Here is a 26200-nt window from a genome sequence, read left to right as displayed (position 1 = left end):
AAAGCTAATTTTTATTTTTGTCAAAGAAAAAGAAAAAAAAGAATAAGAAGCAGAAAAAGCAGCAGAGTGAGACCAGAGCCGACCTTCATGTTTGATCTTGTCAAAGTAGGCCAGCTTTGAGGCAGCAATGATGGACCTCTGGGTCTGCAGGCAGCCCGTGACAGCATCCATCAATAGGACGTTGGTCAGAGCTTGAGTCATGTACTGAGGATCCTAGAAGGACAATAATTAAACCGCATTAAAGAAATATTAGTTAAGTACACTACCATTTACACTAGAGTCAAAATAACAAACACATCAAAAACTGACTTGTGTATAACTGCCCTCATATGACTATTTGCGCCATTTGTCAAGCCTATATATACTGTCAGCACCAGCCAAGCCCGCTAGAGGAGTGATGGTGAGGTCCAGACCAAATGTTCTCTGTATTTAAAGTCCATGTACCTTATTCTAGACGTTTCCTTTTTTGGGTGTACGTGGTTCTGCAAGAGTCACAAGTTAATGTTCACTAGGGATGTAACAATACACTCAACTCACGACTCGATTCGAGTCACGATTTTTTGTTCATGATACGATTTTTTCATGTGCTCCAAATCTGAGCAAGTACAAAGTAAACTAGCGGGCTAAGCACTCGCACCAGAAACACTCCCGGTGGGGTTTGAAGTCGCAGGACGGACCAAATACGCCACGCTCACGCAACGCGCTGGGAAGCCTGTTTGACTAGTGAGAGCACGCGCTGTGCTGGTTCCCAGTCACCAAGAATCGCGTTTCATTTTTTCTGACTGCTGATGCGAGTCGTCACGCATTTGTACCGATTTTTAATCGTGTCACGATGCATCGTTACATCCCTAGTCCAGTGTGTAGGATTTAGTGGCACCCAGCAGTGAAGTAGCAGAAATTCACATAAAAAGGCCATTTCTAGATCATCTTTGGGTTGTTTGCTCTGGGCTGCTGTAGAAAAATGGTGGCTCAACAACTGCACTTGGACCATCAACCTTGGTGGGTCCGACATTAATGTTGTGGCCTGTATTGTTTTTGTTTTAATGAAATGACCACAATCAAACTGACTGACTGAAAGTCCGGAGCCAGATAAATTAGTCCAGGACTCCTTGTTAGGGTCGTGATGAGGGTAAATAATGAAGCAGTGCAGTCACGGATTTCAACACAATCTACTCACCCTCCCGTTCAAAACATGAAGGAGAAACTAAATAGTAAATATTTCTTATGACATTTTTTTATTTGCTCATTCATGTGTCTTTGATTTACAGAGTGTATGTAAATAACTGAATGATCTTGCACCATGGTGCAGACCAGCATCGTACTCTGAGGCAGACCATAGACAGTATACAATGGATGTAGTATCCACGACGTCACCTACAGGTTTCTGAAGAGTGTGGTGGCTCTGGCTGCCGCCATATTGGCAGTGCAACCATGTGTTTACGTTTGAATTACACCATGTGACTTAGAATGTAAACAAATCAGAGAAAAAGGGGCGGGACAAATGGAACTGTACAGATCAGAGCAAAACCACACATCAAAGGCACATGCATTGTGACATCATCAGGACGGTATATAAGGCCACGACGCTTCAGTCAGTCAGATCATTTCAGACCTTTCAAATCGTGATACCACAGTGAGAAAGAGCCAGAAAAGACAATTTGCAAAGAGACAACGACTGATACAGAATACAACTGTTCGTCAGAGATCTACAACTGCAACCTACAAGCATTACTTTGTGACTGACTACCAGCCAAAGAAAGAAAATGCAGCGCCCAGGGAACCCCAGTGGTAACCAGAAGAGCGATGAAGAGCAGACCGTACGCGGCTGCTTTTGTGAGACCAGCTGCCAACTCAACCAAGAGTTGGAGGAAACAAAAGCACAGCTGAAGAGACAAAAATCCTTGAAGGAGTCGTTCATCAACAAGGAAAAAGAGACAAGGAAGGAGCTAGAGAGACTCAAGAAGTACACCAATCCAGAAACTCTCAGCACCGCAAAGATCGCCAACCAAGTCAGCGACAACACCAAGAGGAAGAAAAAGAAACTCTTGCAGGTCGACTATGAGGAGCTGCAGGTGGCTCACATCATTAATGAGGAAAAGTTCCAGGCAGAGCAAAACAAGAATAAGCTTCTTCAGGAGGAACTGGAACGGCTCCACATTTCTTACCAAGTGCTCAACGCCAGGTATGAAAATGATGTCCCCAAGCTCAAAAAGCAAGCCTTTTACCTTCAGCAGGATCTTGATAATGAGATCTTGCAGAAGCAGCTCGTGCAGTCTGACTACGAAGAAGCCTTCAAGGCACTCCAGGAAGAGAGAGACAAGAACAAGACTCTCCAAGAACAACTGGAGCAGGCGAGTGTGTCACTCCATGAGGTCAAGCAGCAGGCTGACACCCTGAGGTTTGACCTTGAGAAGGAGCTTGAGCAGAAGAAACTCCTGCAGAAAAGTTATGAGGAGCTGCAAGAGACACACAAGCTCAGTCAGGACAAGTTCTCTGCCGAGATTGAAGCTGAAAAGGAAAAGAACATGACTCTAGAGAAGGAACTGGACAAGATGCACGAGACTACCCAGAAGTATGAAGCCGAAGTCACCACGGTCAGAGAGCAGGCCGAGACCCTGCAGCGTGAGCTTGAAACGGAAGTCAAGTCTCATGCAGTCTCAGTGTCAGAGGGCTTCCGTATGACCCAAAACGTGAGGGCTGAGCAGGAAGCCATCCGTCAACAGATGGCAGAGGAGATCACTGTCCTGCAGCAAAATGCCCATGAGAGCAAGAAGATTTTTGAGAGCGAGCTGGACAACCTGAAAACTGAGCTCAGTGTTCAGATCTCACTCAGCCTGAAGCTATCCACTGAGTTCACGGCTGAGAGAGAGGCTCTCCAAAAAATCACAGACAATAATGACAACCAACCACCAAAGGAGGCTGAAGCCACTGAGGACAAGCAGTGTGAGCAGGAAGAGACCATCAGTCCTGCACTGGCCCTCGAACCACCGAAGCAGGCTGAGGACAAGCAGTGCGAGCAGCAGGCGACCATCAGTCCTGCACTGGCCCTCGAATCCCAGAGAGAGGCTCAGGGAAATCTTCCAGACAGGACAGCAGAACCACCTTCTGTCTGGAAGAGGACCCGTCACTTTCTGGGGTTGAGGAAACCACAGAGGTGGAAGAGGAGGAGGGAGAACTAAAGAACATCGAGTTCTCCGGGTTTTCTCCAGGTGCTCTGGTTTCCCCTGCGTCCAAGGACGCAAAAAAACGCAAAAAAAAACAAAAAAAATTAAAACAAACAAAAAAAAAAAAGTTCAAAGTTCAGACATTGTTATATTTCATAGTTTTTGTAGTTGCACAGTTCTTGGGCCTTTTTACAGAAACATCCTCTGTCTGTGTCATTCTAATTTAAGATGACATCACAGAAACATAAAATGTTCTCAGGGTTTGAATGTAGCTGATAATATCCTAAGTGAATATAAAAAGATAATATTTATTCAAATATTTATTTTTTTAATTTAAATTAACTGTTTATGCTAAATTAATTTTTTGTCCTTCACAGTCAATGGCAACTGGGAATTCATGGATTCATGCATTCGTTCTTTAAGCTACATTACAACCAGTTCACCCATTAACAATAAAAACTGGTTAAAACATGAAATGAATATGTAGAATGCCTCAGAATAGTTGTGGTGTTTTTAAAGTGAGGTTGTAGCTGTACTTATAGCTGCAGTAGAGAAGTAGAGCTATGCACTGCTGTGGACAGGGTCAGCAGAAAAATATATTTTTATCAAGAGAAATGACATTCCAGTGTCAGCACTGCAAAAAAACAAAAACACAACAAAATAGAATACGTAAAATATCCCTACCTGGACCACATGCAGAATAAATAAATAAATAAATAAATAAATAAATAAATAAATAAATAAATAAAAAGGTTATGCTCCTAGAAATTACGTTAACTGCTCCGTTTCAGCCGCTCCGCGTCGCTAGTTCATTAGCAACCTCGAGCGGGCGAAAGCCAGACACAGAAAAAGCAAAGAGAATCCAGTGGATTTTCAAAATAAAATACCCCGTGCAAACTGCCGGTCGTAAAAACAGACAAAAGTGAAACTAACTAACTACGTAACATATTTACACATGTAGAAACATGTTTAGAAGGGAAACACCGGGAAAATGTCCAAATCTGAGCAAGTAAACAAAGTCTGGCGGGCTAAGCGCTCTCCTGAAACACTCCCGGTGGGGTTTGAAGTCGCATGCAGGACGGACCAAATACGCCACGCTCACGCATCGCGCCGGGAAGCCTGTTTGACCAGTGAGAGCACGCGCTGTGCAGGTTCCCATTCGCCAAGAATCGCGTTTCATTTTTTCTGTCAACCGATGCGAGTCGTCACGCATTTGTACCGATTTTTAATCGTGTCACGATGCATCGTTACATCCCTAATGTTCACCATTGACATTACATCCTTTTTTAACTGGACTGAACTCAAATGGCCAGGTCAGCCCAAATTTAGCCAAAACGAGCTGCACCTTGTGTTGGTCGGCCATCTTGCGTCCAGCCCACATCTCTTTCACCACGAGGTTCCAGAGTTCAGTCTCTGTCTTCAGGTTGGCCTCAAACACCTCAGGCCTGCGGGACGTCTGGATACGAAGTGAAGGGATACGAAGAAGTAGAAAGGGAGCTGAAGCAATCTTCACCTCCTGCATAGAGAGGAAATAATAAATAAATAAAAAAACAAATAAACAAATAAAACATAATCCAAAGAAAAGAGATTAAAGACACTTGACCTGTATGTCCCTGAACTTTGTTATGTCCAGGAAGCCCGGTCGTCCCTCAGTAAGCAAGAACAGACGTTTCTGCGTCATGGCAATTTTACCAACGCCATATGAGGTCTTGACACATGACGACAACTTGTAAACACACTCGCTGTTATCAAGATGGTCTATAACCCCAGAGGGCAAGTTGACATCTTGTGCCTCGATCTCCATCTCCTTCCAGAAGGTGTAGAAAACTTTGAAGAGTTCAGGGTCCACCTTTTTTGGCTGGCCTTGGACAGAGAGAGGAAGGTTCTGCAATCATGTTTTACATTAAGAGGGGAAAAACATGCATAAAAACCCGCTGACACAAATAGATTAAATAAGTTCCACATTTAACCTCAGCTATGTCAGAATAGTGTTGTTTCTTCCCTATGGCCAAAAATGATTGCCTTTTATGTTTAATAACAATCATAACAAAGACGGGGAAAACCATGATGATGGTTTTGGATTTGGTCTGAATCCATTTCATTACCCGTGTGTGTGTGTGTGTGTGTGTGTGTGTGTGTGTGTGTGTGTGTGTGTGTGTGTGTGAGAGAGAGCACAAGAGAACATGCTGTACTTTGCGCTTACAGAGCATTAAAGGAGTGTGACGGATCATCTGACAGACTGCACCATGTTGGCAACAAGTGATGAAATCAATTCAAAATTCTTTCACGTTATACTGGTGGAGATCGCTGTATAGTCACGTGTGTGTCCACTATGTCAGCTCAAAGCACATCTAATCATCACTACAGCTTTTGTAAGTCTGAGGTTTGACTTCTCAAAGTCTCTTTACAATTCATAAACACGTTTCAGTCAATATCAAAAGTGATCTACACACAGCAGCCTTCCTGTCCTTGCTTACCATCAGTCAGAGCATCAAATAAACGGTGTATGGTGGCTACATCCTTAACAATCCCACACTCCTGGACACAACGCACAAACTCTTCCTGATGCAGATGCTTTCGTGGTAGCTTAAACTTCTTGACGTGGTCATCAGGCCGCACCAACAGCTTCTCATTCTCCGTCTTCACCTAACAGATGGAGAAAAGGCCATATCGCATCCATTATTTACTGCTCACCATACTCACCAAACACTCCAATCACCACTTCACCAAGATGGGAATAAAGATTGTGTGAACTGACTCACCTTGAGGATGAGTCTCTTGAGTTCAGGTCGCCTGTCCGCTTGCTGTCTCTCATCTCGGTGCAGTGAATCCATGAGCCATGTGACCAGCTGTGTTGGGAAGATGGCGGTGTCGGTCTTGTAGAGGTTCTGAAAGTCAGCAAGAGCGTCCAGCCGTCGTGAACACAATGTGTTGATGAAACCGCGCAAGTAGTAGAATCTGCAGAGGGGAAATTATTATACTTGTGCTTTAGAGGAGGAGGAGAAGGGACTCAGGAATAATGAAAGCATTATACCTGGCCAACAGGGTGGGGTTCTCATTTTGGACAGAGAAGATGGCCTTGCCAAGCTGCTGGATCAGCTCGCTGTAGTAACTTTGGACAGAGTGGAAGGACAGAGAGGCTGGGAAATCTGGGAGCTTAAACACATTTACCGGCTTAGGGAGAGTTCTCACTGCTAGTAGATGAAAAGAGCACAAGGAGAGACAATATGTTTTGGGGGAGGATGAGGCGAAAGCAAGAAAAGGAGAGAAACAGAGAAAGGTTAAATCTTTTACAGCCATATCTTTGTGCTTTTGTTGTGCTTTCCCTCCAGTCTCACCGGGGTCAGATATGACGATCCCGGTCAGCAGTGTGTTTTTTTGGAAGCTGATAGTTTGGTCATCCCCGAGGTTTGGAAGGCTCGTCCCCAATCTCTTACTCAGCCTGCTCTCTGTAAAAGAGCTCTTCCTCCGGGCTTGAATCTCCTGCATGGTGGGTCTGCGTGGGATTTCAACCATACCCTTCATCCTAGGTGACCAGTGATAGAAATATTGGGGTAGGGGTACACAAAAAAAAAACACAAAAACGGGATGAGAAATTCAGACTTGCATTTTGCAAGATGGAGATTGCAGTGGTTATTTGGTACCTCGACTCAGCTGCAGACTTCAAAATGTTGTCAGCTGTTGAGCTTGTTTATAATGTTCATGTTTTATTAGAACTGTTTTAGAGAACTGTTGGTTTAAGTTTTTTTAAGGCTATAAATGGCTATAAAGTACTGTGAAGTTCACATTTCTATCAACGAGAGGAAACAAAGATCATGTGGTGTGGTGAATACCATTTGGTTTTAGGCCTTTTAAAAAAAAAAATAAGGTTAATAACTCACTTCTGCATTTCAGAACGAGTACTAAGTTCCATTCGGGCAAAGTTGTCCATTTTCCTGTTGAGACGATCCTTGAGGAATGAATGGAAAATGTGTGTCTCCAACACCTGCAACACAGCCACACTCATTTGAAGAGGAGCACTTGAGCCAGCATCTCATGTCTGCTAAGAGATGTCGGCTAATTTGTCACTATTCAAGGTAAAATAATATTAAAACTGTTACTTGTTTTGTCAAGTTAATATTCACCATCTTGTAAAACAGCTGTTCAGCTGGCTCTCTGGTTTTCAGGAACTCCTCACTGTTAAACACCCGATGTTCATAGTTCAGATGACAGCTGACATCCCTGTTATAAGCAAACATTAACATTAACAACATATATTTATTAGGAGGACCGTCCAGTTAGATTTCAGTAAACAAAGGACACACACACACACACACAACCTGAATATGTTGACAATCAGTTCCAGTGTGATCCTCTGGATTTCATGGTTGAGGTTGTGTTGCCATGTTCTTCTCTGTGCTCGCTGCTCACTGATGTCAGTGCAGCTTGCATGGCAGCACTGATATAGGTCAAAATGTATCTTCAGTGACAGACACCTGCAACAACACACTCACTGTATAAACAAATAGAAACATTCATATCTCTTGTCAAACTATATGCATATTTTATTTGTTTGTATTTCTGTATTGTTTCGGCATTACAGTGTATACCTCTGTGTGAAGCAGTCTGCAGCAGCTGGGGGAATCTCTGGTAGGTCAACAATCTCAGAACAAGAAGTGGAAACACTTCCGTTATCAATGTTGATTAGAATCAGATCATCTGTTTCCTGTATGGACAAAGAACAATAATAAAATAAATCTCTCCTCTATACATGTGTGCACTAAACATATACAGTATATACTGATTTGAATGGTTGTGTACTCACAGCAGCAACCTCCTCAAAGTGGCTCAGATGGCAGCCCATGAGGAAAGCAGTAGGAGCCATGAGGAAGTCCAGCATGCCTCTGGCCAGGACAGGAACATATGGCTGCTGCCATGACAGAGGCTGGAAATAAGATCAGGGAGATTTTTGGGATGGGATTTGATAAAAGTAGTTCTGACATCATGTGTGATTGAGCATTACTGTGGGCTGTGCAGATATTTTCAAATGACCTGCAAAAAAAGCAACAAGCTCTCTGCCACCAGCGTGAGTCTGGCCCAGTCAGCAGAAAATAACACCACCCGCTGTTCCTGCAGGAGACAAGATAGCACCTACAGAGACAGGGACAGAGAAATGGCCAGTGAAAGACACATGAAAGTTAATGTCAGCCTCCTCCTGTTTTATTCAAACTAATACGACAGGTGTGTGTAATACCTGGAGTAGTTGCTGTGGCCTGAAGCAGAAGAACGGGAGATGAAGGTCTAAATCTATAGCTGGGTGGTCCTTGTCTTCTTGGGATGGTAATACAATGGTCAGAGGACGCAAAGTAAACATCTATAAAAAAAAAAAAACAGTGTTACAGTTTGTGTTCTTCTATCTTTTGTCTGGCTGCCTCTGTATCACAGTAAAGGACACAGAGAAAAGTACACACATAGATATTGCCTATAGAAGTCTGTTATATCAGCAATATGGACCCGATGGATGACTAAATGGATTGCAATCTGGCTACACAATGACGAGTGCGATTAAAAAAACCTGTTTGTTTGTAATGTTTGTGCACACATACAAATGCACACACACACCAAATGTAGCTGTCCAGGAGGGGGGATAGGCACTAATGCCAGCTTGGCTGCAAACTCCTTCACTCTCTCCTCCATGTCTGATAAACGACAAGTTCTCAGCTGGATTAACAGACTAACAAACAAACAAACAGAGAGAGACAAAAAGATTGAGAGAGAAATACGAGAAAGACACAAAAAGATTAAATTAAGTCTTGAAATAAAGATTAAGAAACATCACAGATAAAACAAGTATTCTATGTACACTGTTAGTCTATGGACAATCACATTGTAGCTACCTATTAACATAAATATATGGTTAAACTGAACATGAACAAACAAAAGCTCTCTGTGATTCTTTTTATATGGTTATATGTGTTGTGTTTTTTTTTCCTTTCATACAATGTTTCTCACCATGACAGACAGTCTTTGAGTGCAGTGAAGTAAGGGTATTTGGATATGACACAGAAACTGTAGGCAGAGAAAAGTTTAGAAAACTTAAAGGACCCGTGGTTCTGGAAGAACGATACCTCTTCCTGTAAAAACACAGGACAGTGACACACAAAGGTTAGTTTTATGTACATTTTTCAGTAAGTTTTTAATTTGCATTGGGTTAGAAATCTGATGGGGGCCATTAAATACAGATTTATGTTAACTGTGTGTGTGAAGTATTACATGTAGTACTGTGTACCAGTATTGGTCGGTAATACTGCATTACTACTCCATGCGTCTTGTTGCCAAAGACATCAGTGAAAACCAGGAAGTGGAACTGTTCATCTTTCTCTTCTTTGGTTACTTGGAGCCCACCTGGTAAAAAGAAAAAGATTTGAAATGTTAACGAGTATGACATACTTCAGTTACAAGATGTCAATATTGTGTTACTGTATGGCTGAACATAGAGCAATGCGCATGTCAGAAATCTCATATTTCAACTTTTGAACCAAATTTCTTTCAAATTGAATAATGATGATTAGTTTGAGGATGACAGAAAATATTTAGACATTTTTGAGAAATTATTTTGTGGATTTAGCAAAGCTGTGGCAGGGAATATTAAATACCCGGAAAGCAGAGCTGTGGTAAAGCCATGAGGTCGATGTCTTTAGGAACAATCACTTCTACGCTTCCTCCTCTTCCGTCTGCAGAAATATGATGGGCTAAAGTAATAGAAAAATCACTTAACAGGGGCAACATTAGGCCTGAGATCAATCAGAAACCCTGAGAAAAACAACATGTTTGTGGCTCCACAGAAGTGATATGTGAAGATAGACGTAGACAAGCAGGTACCAGACCTTGGCTGGGAGTTGCTGCAACTGAAGGAGGCTGTTCCCTCTTCTTCCTGAGAAAGGAGCGCCTCCTCCTCCCATGTGACCTTACTAATTCGTTTTCAGCTTGCGGTTTGCTAACGAAGGGAGGCGCCAACACATGTAGTACCTCCGGCTCCAACAGGAGGTGCTTCGGAGTTCCATTATTGTTAATGGCCTGAGTGGGTTATATTAATATATCCAGAAATTCCACACATTCCACATACATTACTCATTTCAGTAAAGAAGAAATCTCAGTGTAATTAACCTGATTAGTAAAGAGATAAAAATTAATAAAGATGGCGTTTCCAGGCATTCAACATACTCAGATTAAACTCCATCCAATCATGACAATACAAGCAAAATTGAAATTACTGTCATGATATCAAAACATTTGTTATCTGGGATCCTCAGTACGATAACAACCCAACAAAATGGAATGGTGTATCAGGTATTCAGCTGCAAATACCTGGGAGATCTCCCGGAGTTTGTCGTTAGATGCTCCTACCACCACACAGGCTTCCAGCAGAACAGGAGGCAGATGGTCCGCCATCACTCACACCGGCCCAGGGACCAAGTTGGACCGGCAGAACTGGACCTGCTTAGATCACAGCCACTGAAAGTAACAGAGAAGCAAACACAGAAGCCAGTCAGAGAGCAGAGGAAGTGTAACCAATGAGTGACAAAGGCATCAATCAGTCACAGCATAACAGAGTGGCTGTTCCAGCTCATTATCGCTGCGGCTGTTCTCATCAACAACAACTTCTAAAGACCCAGCCAGACATTTTTTTCCCTATCACAGGATTATCCCAAGATGCAGAGTGTAGAAAAAGCTTCGCTTCAATAATTACGACTTCCTCAGAGCCAGTTTTATTTGATTTTATTACATCAGAGACTACATGGTGCAATTATCATATTTTCCACATTGTGTCTTACATGAGTTCCACAACACTGTGTGATTCAGGACAAGCTGTATAATTCTGCAGTTCACATGTTTTTACACTTCAGAGGCTACAGAGGGTAAAACATAATTCACATAAGATAAATCCTAATTACTTGATAGATAGGCATGGGCCTGTGATGGTTGTAACTCTTCACTGTATCCAGAGACAATGCAAATGTTTCACTACAATACTTAAACTGAAGATATACTATTTCCAATTTGGAACTTGAGACTTTTAGGTTAATGAAATGAGCAGATACTGACAAATTGTCCAAAATGCAACATTATTGCTATGGTCTGAGAGAAACAACAAGTATTAAAGCAAATTCTGAGTCAGGAGAGTGCATTCAAATGTACTTGCATGCATTTTACTGTAGTACAACATCTTCATTTAGCCGTCTGATACTGTGGAATTGATTACTGCTGTGTGAGTCTCTGGAACAAAACACTGTTGTCCAGGAGGTCATTTTTAGTTTGTGGCGCCGGTGGTAAACCATGAAGTGTTCTTAGAGATTCATATAACGATTTAGGATAATAACTTATTTAGTTAAATTGATTGAATCTATACAAGACAGAAAACAAGATGTCAGCCGTCATTTAATCAGTGTTTTTCACTGCACAAAGCGAATAACTTTAAAATCAGATTCTCTTGGTCTAGCCTCTTGTATGTAGAGGGAGATAGACAGATATACACAAAATGTACAAGAATGTGACTTCTAACTGGGCCACAACGAATGGCATGTATGGATGAAATGTTTACAGCAGTCCAACTCACAACAACTGCAGATGCACACTTGTAGTGAGGGGCAAAAACAAAGCATCTTAAAAATATAAATGCACAATTTGTTTGGCTGAAGCTGGGCTGCACAGCACAGGATACCTTCAAGTGATCGTTTTATTCTATTCTTCTAAGATTCCAAACAAAACAAACAAACAAAAAAAGACCACTAGAAACTATCAGCTGCAAGAACGTCCAGCATGACTGAACTGATATGCCAATAAAAGAACACACCACATGACCTCTGTTATCCCTGTTTTATTGGTCCGAGGATATGATCATCATAATATACAGTACAATCATATGATCGTTGAAAAACAGGACAAATTCCACATCAAACCATAACAACACAGCATTTTTGAAACAGTGTTACACCTTATGATAAGCTCACAGGACAGTTAGTGACATAAACTATCGATCTATGATATTTCTATGTTCAACAGCTGAAGTGGTCAAGTTTTTGCAAGGCACTGAACTTCTGCGCAGTCTGTATCCAAACTTAGAACACAGGAAACTAATGTGTGTGTGTGAAGGGACAGAGCTGAGGAGTGGAAAACGAACACAGACGCGCACACATAAGCAGATGAGAAAGATATGTGACCTTCAGAATCAATTAGATGGAAATAAACTGCGGGCAGAGCAGCTGACACTGATGTCTCAGAGGCAGAGCAACATGACTTTTCTTCACTTCTTTCATTATACACTGCCCGTCCAAAAAAAAAAAACACAGACACTCTAACCTATCGTTGGACTGCCTTTAGCTTCGAGTACAGTACGCATTCGCTGTGGCATTGTTTCTGCAATGTCACAACATTTATTTCCATCCATAGTTGCATTAATTCTCCGCCAAGATCTTATTATATTGATGATGGGAGGGTCACACCGCTGCGTGAAGTCTTCTCTAGCACAAGATTCTCAGTGGGGCTGAAGTCTGGACTCTGTGCTGGCCAAAAGGACGTCTCATAATCTCTGAACCTGAACCACTCATTTACAATGTGAGCCTAAAGAATCCTGGCATTGTCATGTTATGGAATATGCCCGTCAGGGAATAAAACTCAAACATTGATTGCAAGACCTGGTCATCCAGTATATTCAGGTAGTCAGCTGACCCTCATTCTTTGGGAACATGACATTGCTGAACCTAGACCTGACCAAACTGCAGCAAACCCAGGTCATATAATCGCCCCCACAGGCTTGTACGGTGGACACTAGGCATGATCCACCTCTCTTCCTACCCTGATGTGCCCAAGAGGACGGTTCACCTCCATCCTTCCAGGTTTTAATAATGCGTTGGACAGTTCTTAATCCGATTTGAGTAGTTGTTTTCTTTGCTTGATGCAGGCCAATAATTTGACCCTTCTGAAACTGATGAACTTGCTTTCCACAACCACAGAATATGTCTTCAGACATGGCTGTTTAAGAAAAGGAGAATCTACTCACAACATCAGATAGGGTTAAATAACGTGTTGATAGCTGAAATATATGATTATCCCATGGATGCCTCTTATTGATTATATTATATATTGATTGCTTAGTTCAATCCAGGTGGTGACTTTTTTTTCCTTTTTTTTTTGGACGGTTGTCTAAAATATTATTTTGCAGTCATATTTCTACACACCATGAGCCTGGACAAGATGAAAGTTTAGAAAAACAGTGTAACATTTATCAAGTTGAAGTTTAGAAAATGAGCGTTAACTGATTTACTGCCGCTGCGACACGTGACACTGTGTCACAAGCTGTGCAGGTGAGAGGATGCTGGTCACAGACAGACATACCGTTAAACACCAGAAATAAACTCCTTAAAGTCAATAAATAGTCTGACATGTCTTTCGGGTCGCTCACCTCCTCACAGATGACGGTGCTGCTCCTCATTCATCCCCCCTTCACAGATGAAGTGACTCCAACCGCGCAGCCAAACTCCTGAATGACGCGAGATGATCACGGTTCCCATGTTTACTGCCTGTCTCTCCACTTCCTGTTTCTCTGTGTGGAAGTGCAAACATGCGCGTTGATGATTTGAGGAAGCAGTATCATAATAAATCATTTCCATGAAGAACTTATGTTGTACCGTGTTTAAGTTTTATAATGTGTTGTAAACAGATTTAATGAACAATCAAACAAAAACAACAACAACAAAAAAGGGAACAGATGTGACATTTTAAACTTTAAAGTAGTGTCACCTGATAAAACAAACAAACAAAAACTTTTCCAGCTGTAGGATCATCAGGGTGGAGTTTGATCCTGTTGTAGTAACTCACACTGGCCTGAAGGTGGTGGTGGTGGTTGACTAATTGAGTGTTGCATGGTCAGCTCAGCTGGACACGCACTCCATGAGTAAAGTATGGAAATCTCAACTGATATAGTTTCTTTTTGCAGATTTTTCAGGTCCTAATAAAAAAGAATAAAATAAAATAATCACCCCCAGACAGGATATATGAGTTGTGCAATAAAAAAACCCATTAAATTATATTCTATAGCATCATCTTGTAGTATATAACCAGAAAATGTATTAATCCCTTCAGAATATTTCATGCTTATGTTTTATAAATATGAGATAATATCACTTAATTATTATGTGTTTTTAAGGATGTTTGATGGTATTGCACATTGGTAAACTTTTGGGGATCTACAGCATTTGCAGATACTTGGAGTATCTTCAACTGTCAGCACATTTGATTGACTATTTCATGAACTTAAGACATGAGTACTTTGTTTTGTGTCTCTTCAACAGAGAGCAACTTATCAAAACATTAGCCATAGTGTAGGTTAATGGCTCATAAAGTAGCAAACTCTTTATTTCTTAATACAAAGTTGTCAAGAGTCAGAGATGATGCTTAAATCATGAGATATTTAACTATTACTTGTAACAATTTATCTATAAATACAGTCAATTACACCTCATAGTTGCCGGCGGCTTGTTGCTTCAATTGAGAAGTCGATTCATTTTCCGGATGAAGTGTACATAAAATAGCATGTGTGCGGGATCGTCATTAAAAACACAGACACAAGTATAGGTGCAATCATTTTTTTCCCCAAATAACTGGTACAAAAATACCTTGTTTTTAAAGTTTTTTCCCCAAATAACTGGTACAAAAATACCTTGTTTTTAAAGTACAAAAGTCTATACAGCAGCAAGAACAACCAAGAATCACTTAAAAAACAACACATTTCCAAACCAAAACACAGTATATCTGCAAGTCTTAGCATTTGTATAAAATTTAAATAATTTCAATAAGCCTGTTCAAGAAAATCTTATTCAGTACAGCAGTGTTTCTCCCTGAAACATCCCTGAAATACTTAGACCATGTGAAGTGAAATTAAGAAAGCTGTATAGAAGCTATGAGGCTTTGGTCAACCTTGTGCTTTTACTAAGTGAAATTTTAATAGGTCTACAGAAAGGATATTTTTTAATAATTTACTGGACTAGTCAATAATGCACACGTGCCTCATATTGCTTAGAAAACATTAGCAAAAATGAACTCTAACTAAAACTAACAAAATTATGTGCCCTGACCTCTTGGGAAAAGGTGCTTTAAAAAACAAACAAAAAAAACAAAACAGGCCCAGAACAATTCCCAATGAACACAATAGCACACACCCGGCTGTCACACACACAGAAAGGAGAAATTGTCCTAAGTGTGTACTGTAAACTGTAGGTTTGTGACACTACTAGAATGTTAAAGTGTGGTGGGGACTAAATGCTAAACATTAACATGCATGCTGGTCAATGATCACAATAATCCTTCACAGTCCCTTTGCTACCTCTCATATTTGTTATTCAGAGGTAAACTGAAAGGTAAACCTGGCAGATTTACGGATGTCCAATGCTCAGAACGGCACACTAAACTACTGGGAGTTAAGGTGGTTTGGCTTCCAATACAAAGTACAAACGGAAACAGCAATCCCTTTACCACTGAAAGCATTTCTATCCTTTTTCTTCTTTTTTTTTTTTGACTGACTGGACAAACGTCCCCTGATGAAGCTCATCACCAAGTCATTTCTGATTTCACCTGTATTTGGAATGTATATTTTAAAACCCTTTTAAAAGTAATTCAGTAGAAAAGCTAAATGAATGCAAACCTGCAATACAAATCACACTAAAACCCAAAACCACTTGAGCTCAAATTTGAGAATGATACCATTTACAGTATAAATTCTGGCAATGAAGAAGAATATGGCATTCAGAAGTTTTGTGTTTCTGTATAGGCAAATCACCATAAATGGGCACTTCTAATCACACACTAGCTTAACAGGTAACATCACATGTGAATAAAAATGTGATTGGATTTTTTTTTATGAATAAAATATTTTGTGAACTCTCCAACAAATGTAGAAGGCATTATCTGTAGTTTAGAAACTGTCTGGCATTTATAAAATAGCAATATATTATCACAATAGTCCACTAACAGTCTGGTACAAATAAGTACACTTGTGTTCAGTCTACAAGCAACGTGGAGGTACACAAACTAACACTTTTGCAGCAAAGTGATTGTCCATTAAGCAGTTACGGAGCAGCTTCTATTAAGTAAAATGCCAAACATTACATTATTCTGCAGCATCAGTGTGAAATGAGACAGAAAGTGCTCTGTGTGCTTCCCATTTATGATTTAGCAATAAAGGCTTACATTTGTTTCAGTAGTCTGAACTAAATTATTTTAATAGCCTAACTAAATCACTGTTACGAGGCTTGCTTTTCTGCATCCAATCACAAAAACATATATTTGTTTTAGGCTTGAGGTAGCAACAAGACAAGGAGTGCAACCCAAAACTGAGAACGTTTCTTTTTGTGAGTCATCCCTCCAAGAAGATAATCTATTCAAATCCTCCCACCCTCTTTCGCCATTTTTTCTTTTTCAGAAAGGCACAGATTTGTAAATTCCTATATGCTGTGGCTTGTGTTTAGTGAAGATAACCATTAAAAAAAACTTCACATCTTAATGCTCAGGCAATAGAGGAATTATCTGTCTCCTTCAGACCATTTCCATCTGTGAGGTTCAGCAGAGCCAACCTCTGGTCACTGGTCCTTTCTTCATTTGGCTCTGAATCTTCTGATGAACCCACCAAGTCCTGGTCCTGCTCTGAGCTGCTGGATTCCACATCAGGATAAATGACAAGGAAAAAGGCAGTAAGGAAGCCAAGGAAGGAGCCACCAGAGGCCACTGCAGGGATGACACGCACACTGCCGACTGCTTCTACTACAGATCCAAGGGCCGACGCAACCAAAATCTGGCTGATATAGACCTGAAAATTAATCAAAACAGAACATTAAACACATCAGTATACACTGTAATGATACTCATGTTTCACATGCAACTGTATCGCCACCACAAGAACAGAAAGCACCTGAATATGACACACGTTTGTAAAAATACATCATGTTACAACAGCCCACAGCCTAAATCATGGTGCAAAATTTCACTTGGGTGGATTCACCTAGATTAAGTTCACACCTGAAAGGGAATTTAAGTTTTAGTGAAAAAAGTATGCAGGCTCACCTGGCAGGATAAGATAGCACAGTCGATACCAAAACCTCTTCTGGTGTTTGCTGGACTGTGGTGAATATACTGAGGAGAGGAACAGCAGAGGAGAGACTGTCACTTCAATCACATATCCCTTAGTTTGTCAGTGTGTAGGTTTTTGTAGAGTGATGAGATACAGAGCAAATACTACAATATGTTGCTGTAGTATGCAAACAATTAAACACACAATAAAACTTGAGATAAGATGATGAACTTTACACACAATAAAGTTCATCATCCTATCTCAAGTTTTATTGTGTATTCACAGTGTGCATGTGTATGCATGTGCAAACATACCTCTTTGATTTCGTGGTATTGTCCGAGTAATGCATAGGGACAGTAGGAGATACTCATGGAGATGATGCCCATGCTACTTATCATCACCATGGCAACATAAACATTAGGGAAGATTGCCATGACTGCGGTTCCTAAGATCAGAGAAATACATTTCTGTTTATTCTGCACCCCCTTTAAGAGAATATACAACTGCTTTCAAATCCACTGACTTTATTATTGTCAGCTGTTTGTTACTGACCTACTGAGAATCCCAGAGTTCCAACAATGTAGACAACCTTAATGCTCAGATCAAAGTTATCCAGGTACTTCTGAAGGATTGCTGAGGGGAGAGGTGGAAAGGATGACAGAGGGAGACATCAATTGATGGATACATTGCAGGGAAGTAGATTGGAAAAGGGAGGGAATTTAGTTTAATCAATCAAGTTCAAGTGTTTGTGTTTTACCAGAGCAGACAGCTGCAGTAGCAGCATAGACCACAAGTCCCCAGCAGCCCATCTGTACTCCTCTGTTGTAGTTTTGTAGCTCTGTGGAATTTGCTGGTGCCTGAAAAAAGCAGAATAATTCCGATGTCATCACACACTGTAGTGTTAAAATTTGGCATGCATAACATTTTCAGCATGCTGAGTTTATTAAACCCTAACCTCTAACGCTTGGTGTCCATCGTATACAAGATGATGTCAGTGAGCATGTATGTAGTAACACTGCATTATGTAAAGACTTCACTAAATGCAATGATCTGTTGCACTGTCTTGACGTGGGTGCAGGAGTTGTACATATTTTATGAAGAAAATTATGCAACAACCAACCAAAATGTACACACATTATATTTTTCAACAATTAAGTCAAATTTAACTTTTCAAATATTACATTTGTATTATACTTGATTCTGGCTTCCTGTCAGTCACAGAATATAAGGCAATGCTGCTTGTTGTAATTTATTACATATCGCGATCAGGCTGTTTACAACAACATGAAGGTATGTGTATACCGTAGGGTCTCCGTGGTAGATGACTTGCCCCATGAAATCAGTATAAAACACAGCTTCGGCTATAATGGAGAACCATGTGAGGAGGTGACACACACACAGTCTCCACAGCTGCCTCGGCATCTATCGGTGACAGTAAAGAAAGAGTCAATCAAGACCAGCAGGTGAACATGAAGAAGGAATTTCACAAAAAAGTTGCAATGTCAGACATGTTGTGCATATTGAACAGTAAAATATTTCCAATTTACTTCACCTTCAACATGGATAACCAGAGCAGTCGAACAGTTGTACCCTTGCCAGGTCCTCCCTCGCTGCTGGAGCCAACAGATGACAGACTGCTGACTGACAGCTGAAACTCCCGCCGGTCTGCAGGCTGTTGGAGGTCGCTCAGATCGTTCAAACTGCGGGAGGTGGTGATTGGTGGTGGGCTCGAAGGTGCTGTCCGCCGCAGTCGATAACGCTGTGATCCCACTCGTCCATAGTAGGAGAAAGTGAAGGAGGGCTGGAAAGAGAAAAGAAAGTCATCAGCTTTTTTTTCTTTTTCATATTTGCAAAATGAAATAATTGTTGCTTTTACAGGAAGTAATTCAAAGATAAATGTAATTTTACTTGTCTGTAGAAGGTGGGTTGGCGTGGTCGTGATGAAACTGAGGAGTTGGAGGGGCGATTTGCCATCCTACTGGGAGCATGGCCTTTCATTGGATTGGACTGGTCAGAGGACATACTAGCACGGACACCATTGGCAGCCTTAACCTGCTGGGAGAGAAGCACAGATGTATACATTTAAAAGGAAAATCTAAACATTGAACTACATATCTGAAACACAGAATAGAGTTTTTTATGTCATTGACATATCAAATAACATGTTGACATTGACACTTGATGACATTTTTTTATGCCAAAGATCAAATCTGACACTGCAGCAGTTGATTTCACCTGTGTTTTCAGATGTGAGTCCTGTGAGCCAGAGCTGTTTTGAGAGACAGAAATAGCACCGTTTGTTGGACCGTTACGCTTCGCTATACCATCAGTAACGTCAGGCAGTCCACCAGTAGGAGACGGGGACCCAATACTGTGGTCAGATGGCTTAAAAACATCTTGTAGCTCTCCCTGAGTCTCTCGTAGAAAGTGATGCGTCTCTGGCAGAAAAAGTTGTGTGTCTGGGTGCAGGTCGGGATCCAACTCTATTGTAGCATCTGGCATGGCTAAGACTGAATCACTTTTACTCCGCACCCGTTCCACAGCAAGGAAATCCATTTCCACTTCCTCAGGATCGGATTCGTTGTCCTTGTCAGAAGCATCCTCCTCTGCAATCACATCTAGTAAAGGTGGCGTGTGACCAACAGGCCTGAAAGACAAGTGGCTGGTAGACTCTCCATTCCCTGTGACTTTGAGCTTGTTGGATGGAGCGAAAGGTTTCTCAGGGATACTGAACATATGCAAAATAACAGAGATGATGAAGATGACGCCTGCAAACAGGAAGAGGACCTGTTCCTGAGATTTAAATGCTCGCCCCAGAGCTGTGCCAGTCCAGTCTAGACCACCCAGCATGTAACCCACTGCTCCACCGAGCCCTGAAGAGATAAAGATTCAATTAGTGTACAGGGACTAGTACGTGAGACTGCACTGACTATATGTGTAAAACTCACATTGTGGTAAAAACAGTAGAAGTAATTTGTGGCTTTTGATGTTGTATGTTTGCACAAATACTAGATGATTTCTTGCTGATGTTATACAGCTCCGTGTGGATGATCTTTGTGTGTGTATATTTGTTCATACATGCATGTCTTACCAGCAGAGAAGGCATGAATATTGAGAGCCATATCTTGCTCCTCTGTGTCAGCAACATCAAGGAGATAAGCTCTGATTGGTCCCTCAGAGGCATCGGCAGAGAAGTCCAGCACCACAACACCAAGTACAGTAAGGACGATACCAATTGGCTGGTTGCTGGGAGTGTCACCAATGGAAAGGCCTGACAGAACACCACAAAATGTACAGAGATGAGATTAAACACTAATTACTATAACGCATAAGCGGTGATCACCTTTGTTAACCTTCTACCCACCTATTAATGATCCATTTAAAAACAGCGCTACTCCCAGCAGCACACCTACACACAGGGCCAGAATGAATGGTCTCCTTCGGCCCCATCGCAGAGTACATCGGTCACTGGCAGAGCCAATCAGAGGTGTGAAGAAGAGACCGAGGATAGGACTGAGGAACCAGGTCAAACTGTAATATTGCTCAGGAAGACCTAGAAAAACACAAACAAAACAATAGATTCATTCAAAAACATTTGATCAGATTACAGCCAAGATAAGATATTGCAGGGTACTTAAGAACTGAAGAACATCTGTGTGTTTTTAATGCTTGACTATTAGCATTTTTGTTCAGGCAGCATCGAGCACAAAACACATATACAACATACAACAAGTATATCTAGTATAGTTTGCCTTTTGTGTTCATTTTGCACCTGAGGAACTATTTTTCTGTTAAGCCCAGAGCTATGCGCTTTTACAATTATCTTTGTCCATGTGCTGTACACATTTCTGAAACATTTTCACTAAATTTGAATTTGTTTTTATGATAAACCCTGTCTTTAACTCAAGCTACTGAACTACTGACTTCAGTGTTCTTTGGAGTGAATTACTCATCTCAATATTACGCCAACATTCAGACATTTGGCAGGCGGGAACTTGTCTGAATAAAAAAAAAAAAAAACTTTTTTTTTCTTGCACACACACAATGGTGAAAGCTTCCCTATATTGCATTGTTGTTAAGAACATGCATAAAAATGCTGAAATCTGAAGAACAACTGGTGCTCTTAAACTGCTTCCTGGCTTTTAGACTGGCAAGGACATTTCAGACAATGAGGTGGCCTGTTACAACAACACTGACAGAAATATGCAGCAAGCAGCCAGGAAAGTGGTGAAATCACATTCAGGTTGATTCTGTAATAGAGAGAACTAAGCTTCAGCATGCACTGAAATCAGGAAACACTGCACCCATTCGGGCCAAAAACATTTGTGGAAGCACCATTATCTGTCAGTTATTAGAAAAAAAACAACTGTCTATGCTAGTTGACAATATCCTGATTTTCCACTCCATATAAAGAAGTGAACTTTTTGCATTTGCAATGCAAAAATCTGATGGATTTAAATACAGTCAGCTGGCTGGGTGAGCTGGCTGGTTCTCACGGGAACAACATGTTATCCACATGCCTTGCGCTGCTCTGGCCTTCCTCTCTCTCTCTTAAGTCAACAAAACAGCGGATGACTTTCTTGCACTAGGAAAAATATCTTGCTTTGTGTCTGTCTTTCTCACCACTGATGAAACACAAGGTACCCTGTGGACATTTGACCATGAAGCATGTTTTTAAAAGCAGTCCTCTAATGTTTTATTTGTCTCAACCATATGGACGGAAGGATGCACACGCAAGCGCAATGCACAAGCAGGTGATGTGTACACATTTCGCATTGTTCCCCTGATCGACAGGTGGCAGTACTATGCAAAAACATGCAGCAAAGGCTGGGAAGAAGAAGGCTAAACAGTAAACACTGATGCAAAACAGCAAGTTTTTTTTTTCGAAAATAAAATCACCTCTGCAAAGAAAATTCCTTCAATATGTTTATTAGGCTTCAGAGAGTAACCCTGTATGTCAAGATAACCTTTATCTAAACTATGGATATATTAGATAGATTCATTTGGCAATACAGTAACAAAAAGGTAAATATAAGACTGCATGTTAATGTTTCTGAAGGTTTACAAAGCCCGAACAAGAACTGTGACAGGCTCTGTTCAACTACTCTAACCACTATGCCACAACAGACAACTGTTGATTATCATCCGCATTATACAGCAGATCATTTACAACAACCGTTTCACTCTGAAGGTCTGGCCGTCGAGTCTAGGCTATGAAAAGATGAAAACAACTTATTTTACATATGGACACACCAGCTTAATTGACAGACTGAACTACAAAGTGCTCTCACTCTATGCACTTTCTCCAGAGATTACTAGTATAGCATGGATGCTCAAACATCCTGAATGGGGCGAGTTGAAAGTTTTTAAACATAATCTTTCTTACAATATTTTCAATAGGGACGAAAAACAGAGAGACTGAAATGTGCTGTGTGTGACATTCTTGTCATACCTAGCCAGGGGAAAATGCCTTTGTTCCATTTCTGCTATGGTGGCAAACCTCACGTCTAACTGTATAGCGCCTGGTTGGCTACTGCTGGGCACACAGGTTATACCACACAGTGGTGCAGCCAGGGAAGTCAATAGACCCAGTGTGGCTAATGCAGTAACAGTAAGACAACTCTTTTTGGATAGGTCTGGTGGGCTTCAATCCAAACCAAATCCAACTGTTCTTATATAAGAATAGTGGTATCTTATATACTTATGAGTGATTCCTAGCACTAACCAGAGGAATACCACCACAAACACACCAAGCTTTAAATTTTTCTGTTTTGTTGATACTGTCAGAAAGGTATTAAGGTTCATTGATTATGTGTGTGTGCTGGTGGTGTTGTACTGGAACGCATTATATTAAAAGGTGTGTCTAATATGACGGCTCTCTCATGTATGTAAATGGGGTGGCCGAAATATTAGAAACACCTCTCGATATGATGCTGTCTACTTCAACACCACTGAAAACTACAACCAGTAAACTTATATAATTAACACCTCTATGTATATCACCAAGATGCCTGAAACAAAACGTGGTAAACACAAACTAAAGTGGAAATTCCAGTGCTGCCTACGTAACTACATTTTCGTGTTTATATATGTCAGGCTGACATAACTTGAATGTTTGTTTAAGCAAGAGCGAGAGTGTGTCTGTTTCTGCATGACTGTTTCACTTATCCTTACCTATCTGCAGCAGCACCGGTGTCACCAGGGCTGTTTCCATGGCGTAGCAGAACTCGCGTCCAAACATCACTGCTCCATGCATTACCCAGCGATGCATAGGGATCTGCATAGTTCTGCCCTCCTCCTCCACCTCCTTCTCACTCTCTTCAACTTCTTCCATAGATTTTGTATTCTCCGGAAGGCTAGAAGCCTCCATCTCATGTGTTTCTCCTCCCATTACAGTCTGGTTTGACTTCAGAGGATCCATTTATTTTGCTAGATGTTTGGTATATGTCAGTGTATACCAATAAAAACTATTTTCATGTGTATACTGGCAAAACTGTACTTTATTATGTACTAATAGAACATGCCGTGTCTACGTTTTCATGTTGATCACTCACTGTGCAAGAGAAGCAGAAGATATCCAGAACGTTTAATCAGTGAGCATCTCTGCTGGACAGCACCTTCTGGTTTCAAAGCCAAAGAACTGCAAATAACTGAGGAGGAGGCAGGAATCGTCATTATACTGAGATTAACGTGTCCAAAAATGGATGTGGTAAAAATGTATTCCATACATTTTGTCACAAGGCCATCATGCTGATATATGTCCAGATGGCATGGCTCAGTAGCTCAGTGGCAAAGCGCTGGTGTCCCTCACTGGTGTTTGCACAATTTCAAAATTCAGCAGCAAGAAGATCTACGCAGCTCCAAAAGGTATTTCGAGGGGAGGAGCTGGCAGGAGCTGAAGAGGTGGGGTTCCAGTGGCTGTGTTGTGGTAAGCTATGAGTAGGGGGTTAGGATAGGTCTGTGAATGTGCTCGCTGTGGCTGGTTAGTGTGTGGTGGACGTTGTTTGCATGCACTATTTGTACTGTGTAAGATTTACAGCGTGGGTCAGCAGAAGCCCGTGTGCGTGCATGTAAGTGCACTTCCCCACATGTCGGGGGGGGTCAAAGTGTGTGGAAACTTCTTGGCAAAGACCCAGTCACACAGCAACCTGCAGAAAAACACACCACAGTTAGACAGTAAGTTAAAGCTATAACACCGGGCATCACCCTGGTGTTAACATTCTCTGTCTTAATTTGTGTTTACAGACAAATAAAACTAACAAAGTGCTTGTTTTTAATTCCTTTTTTGTAAGTATGTCAAATACTACGAATGCTCACATGTCTAAAAGATGTTTCCGCCCATGATAGGACGCATAAAATCTGATGCAATCTGCAATAAATATGCTGCCCTGACCTGAAGTTTATAGAAGGAACATGAGACATAATGAACAAAGGATGAAGCAATCTTACTGCACCCGTGACTAAGTATTCATATACTTCATTGAGTCAACTTCCAAACCATAAAAGTGGCAGGCAAGGTGACAAAGACGTCAGAGCCACATTATGAAATCAACCCTTATTACAACACCCTGCCTGTTGCACAATGTGAGTGTGGGTACAGTTAAGCCAATTTCTTCGTCGTCTTCACTCAGTTACTTTCTCTTTTTCTCTTTTTTTTTTGAGGTGAAAAGTTAGGTCACGTGTGGGTTAATGTTTAAGCGTCAAAACACAAACCTGTGCTTTACAAGTTGAAAATGGGTGTTTCTCAACAGGAATGTGCCACGGTGGGCTGGCTGGACCGGTTAAGACATGTTTCGTTAAGGGGGGTAGGGGCAGCAGCTGTGCTAACGCTAACCCTGACTCACCTGAGGTAACCTCACCTATCGACCGTCTGTCGTTACATCATAAATGACGGTGATTTTAGCGCGTGAGAACGGCACAAACCTGCCCGCGGACACATGTTGTTAACTTTACCTTGACTGAGGTTTGACCTGAGGCTAACGTTACTTCAGCGAGCTTGTAAAAGAGGCTAACGTTAGCAGATTTTACACGTACATATATCGATGACAGAAAGATGTGACATACCTGAGATTTTACTCCGCTCAAAGTGAAAGCCGCTCCGCGCTGTGTACACATTTTCCGACAACGTGACAACAAAACTCTCAGTTTTTTTTTTAGCAGTCTGGCTAACCTTTGCCAGCTAGCCGAGTGACCATCTGTTTAACCCGCACTCATCAATCTCGTCGGTTTCCACAGTAACAAAGCGGGGCGTGGTCACAGGGAGACGTAAATGACGTCATCCGGCCGCTCACCTACGGAGGACGGGGAGGGAATAATAGATCATTTAAAAAAGTTTTAAATTATTATATTACTCCTCAAATAATAATACCAATACTAACTAAATCAATCATAATTATGTAACAACAATAATAATGTACAGTATTAGTCATTGAGTGTGCCTGAAAGAGCACACTCTNAGCAGTGTCGACGGGGCCAGAGTCAGGCACACTCAAAATTTCTTTAGAAATTTTTCTAGTTTGAATTACACCTTTTATTACATCTTCCTCGCTTTGATCACCTGTCAGACACGTTGTATATTCCTGCACAAACTGTACAGCTCTTTTCATTTTTAAAACATATGGATCATATATTTATATTGTTTACATAAAAAAATCTTCTTTATATATTTTTTTACTTAATGTTTGTTATGCGCCAATAACAACAAGGCAAATCCCTTGTATGTGAAACGCACTGTACATAACGCAATAAATCTGATTATGATTCTACATTTTTAAATTGCAATAGTGCAACATTTAACTTTCAGTTTGTTTGTCTTTTCACCAAAACTCGTTCCTCAAATATAAAATCAAAATACTTATGAGACTGATTTTTCACTTAAAGAACCGGGCAGAGGTGATCAAACCACCACATATAGATTTATGACTCAAGCATTTCA

At 41.0% G+C, this 26200-nt stretch overlaps 2 protein-coding genes across 9 annotated transcripts in view; both read right to left on the bottom strand.

The window, feature by feature from the left end:
• Positions 1–13804, bottom strand: part of LOC104940361 (DENN domain-containing protein 3) — a 17649-nt gene extending 3845 nt beyond the window's left edge. The window contains exons 1-21 of one of the 3 annotated variants that reach the window (XM_027286300.1): positions 13606–13804; positions 10512–10658; positions 10031–10220; positions 9800–9895; positions 9433–9548; positions 9156–9277; positions 8766–8877; positions 8398–8517; positions 8196–8294; positions 7969–8088; positions 7754–7869; positions 7484–7639; positions 7289–7385; positions 7046–7149; positions 6503–6690; positions 6199–6355; positions 5927–6122; positions 5642–5810; positions 4768–5027; positions 4510–4680; positions 84–213 (exon numbers count right to left, since the gene is read on the bottom strand). In XM_027286300.1, coding sequence (XP_027142101.1) covers positions 84–213; positions 4510–4680; positions 4768–5027; positions 5642–5810; positions 5927–6122; positions 6199–6355; positions 6503–6690; positions 7046–7149; positions 7289–7385; positions 7484–7639; positions 7754–7869; positions 7969–8088; positions 8196–8294; positions 8398–8517; positions 8766–8877; positions 9156–9277; positions 9433–9548; positions 9800–9895; positions 10031–10220; positions 10512–10595 — 2803 coding nt within the window. In that variant the 5' untranslated portion in view covers positions 10596–10658; positions 13606–13804. Of the gene's footprint in view, positions 1–83; positions 214–4509; positions 4681–4767; positions 5028–5641; positions 5811–5926; positions 6123–6198; positions 6359–6502; positions 6691–7045; positions 7150–7288; positions 7386–7483; positions 7640–7753; positions 7870–7968; positions 8089–8195; positions 8295–8397; positions 8518–8765; positions 8878–9155; positions 9278–9432; positions 9549–9799; positions 9896–10030; positions 10221–10511; positions 10659–13605 lie in introns of all 3 variants that reach the window. The other 2 variants (XM_010756950.3, XM_027286301.1) reach the window with 2 other exon arrangements.
• A 1495-nt stretch (positions 13805–15299) lies between these two features.
• slc45a4b (solute carrier family 45 member 4b) lies at positions 15300–25515 on the bottom strand. 6 transcript variants are annotated; one of them, XM_027286981.1, is made up of 15 exons: positions 25330–25515; positions 23994–24413; positions 23820–23915; positions 23440–23694; positions 20630–20818; positions 20357–20536; positions 19501–20138; positions 19174–19320; positions 18818–19066; positions 18568–18687; positions 18023–18122; positions 17818–17898; positions 17580–17710; positions 17259–17327; positions 15300–17004 (listed from the first exon to the last, which is right to left on the bottom strand). In XM_027286981.1, exons 4-15 carry the CDS (start codon positions 23684–23686, stop codon positions 16705–16707), a joined length of 2451 nt encoding a protein of 816 aa, XP_027142782.1. In that variant the 5' UTR covers positions 23687–23694; positions 23820–23915; positions 23994–24413; positions 25330–25515; the 3' UTR covers positions 15300–16704. The 6 variants fall into 6 exon arrangements, with proteins under 6 accessions (XP_027142782.1, XP_027142785.1, XP_027142781.1 ...); XM_027286984.1 differs by having other exon boundaries at positions 23440–23671; XM_027286980.1 differs by having other exon boundaries at positions 23440–23915.
• Between the last annotated feature and the right edge of the window lie 685 nt (positions 25516–26200).

Source organism: Larimichthys crocea, chromosome XIII (assembly GCF_000972845.2).
Source record: "Larimichthys crocea isolate SSNF chromosome XIII, L_crocea_2.0, whole genome shotgun sequence".
Classification (NCBI taxonomy): Eukaryota; Metazoa; Chordata; class Actinopteri; family Sciaenidae; genus Larimichthys; species Larimichthys crocea.
Note: the sequence above shows the minus strand (reverse complement) of the source record. Positions and strands in the feature narration are given on the sequence as shown.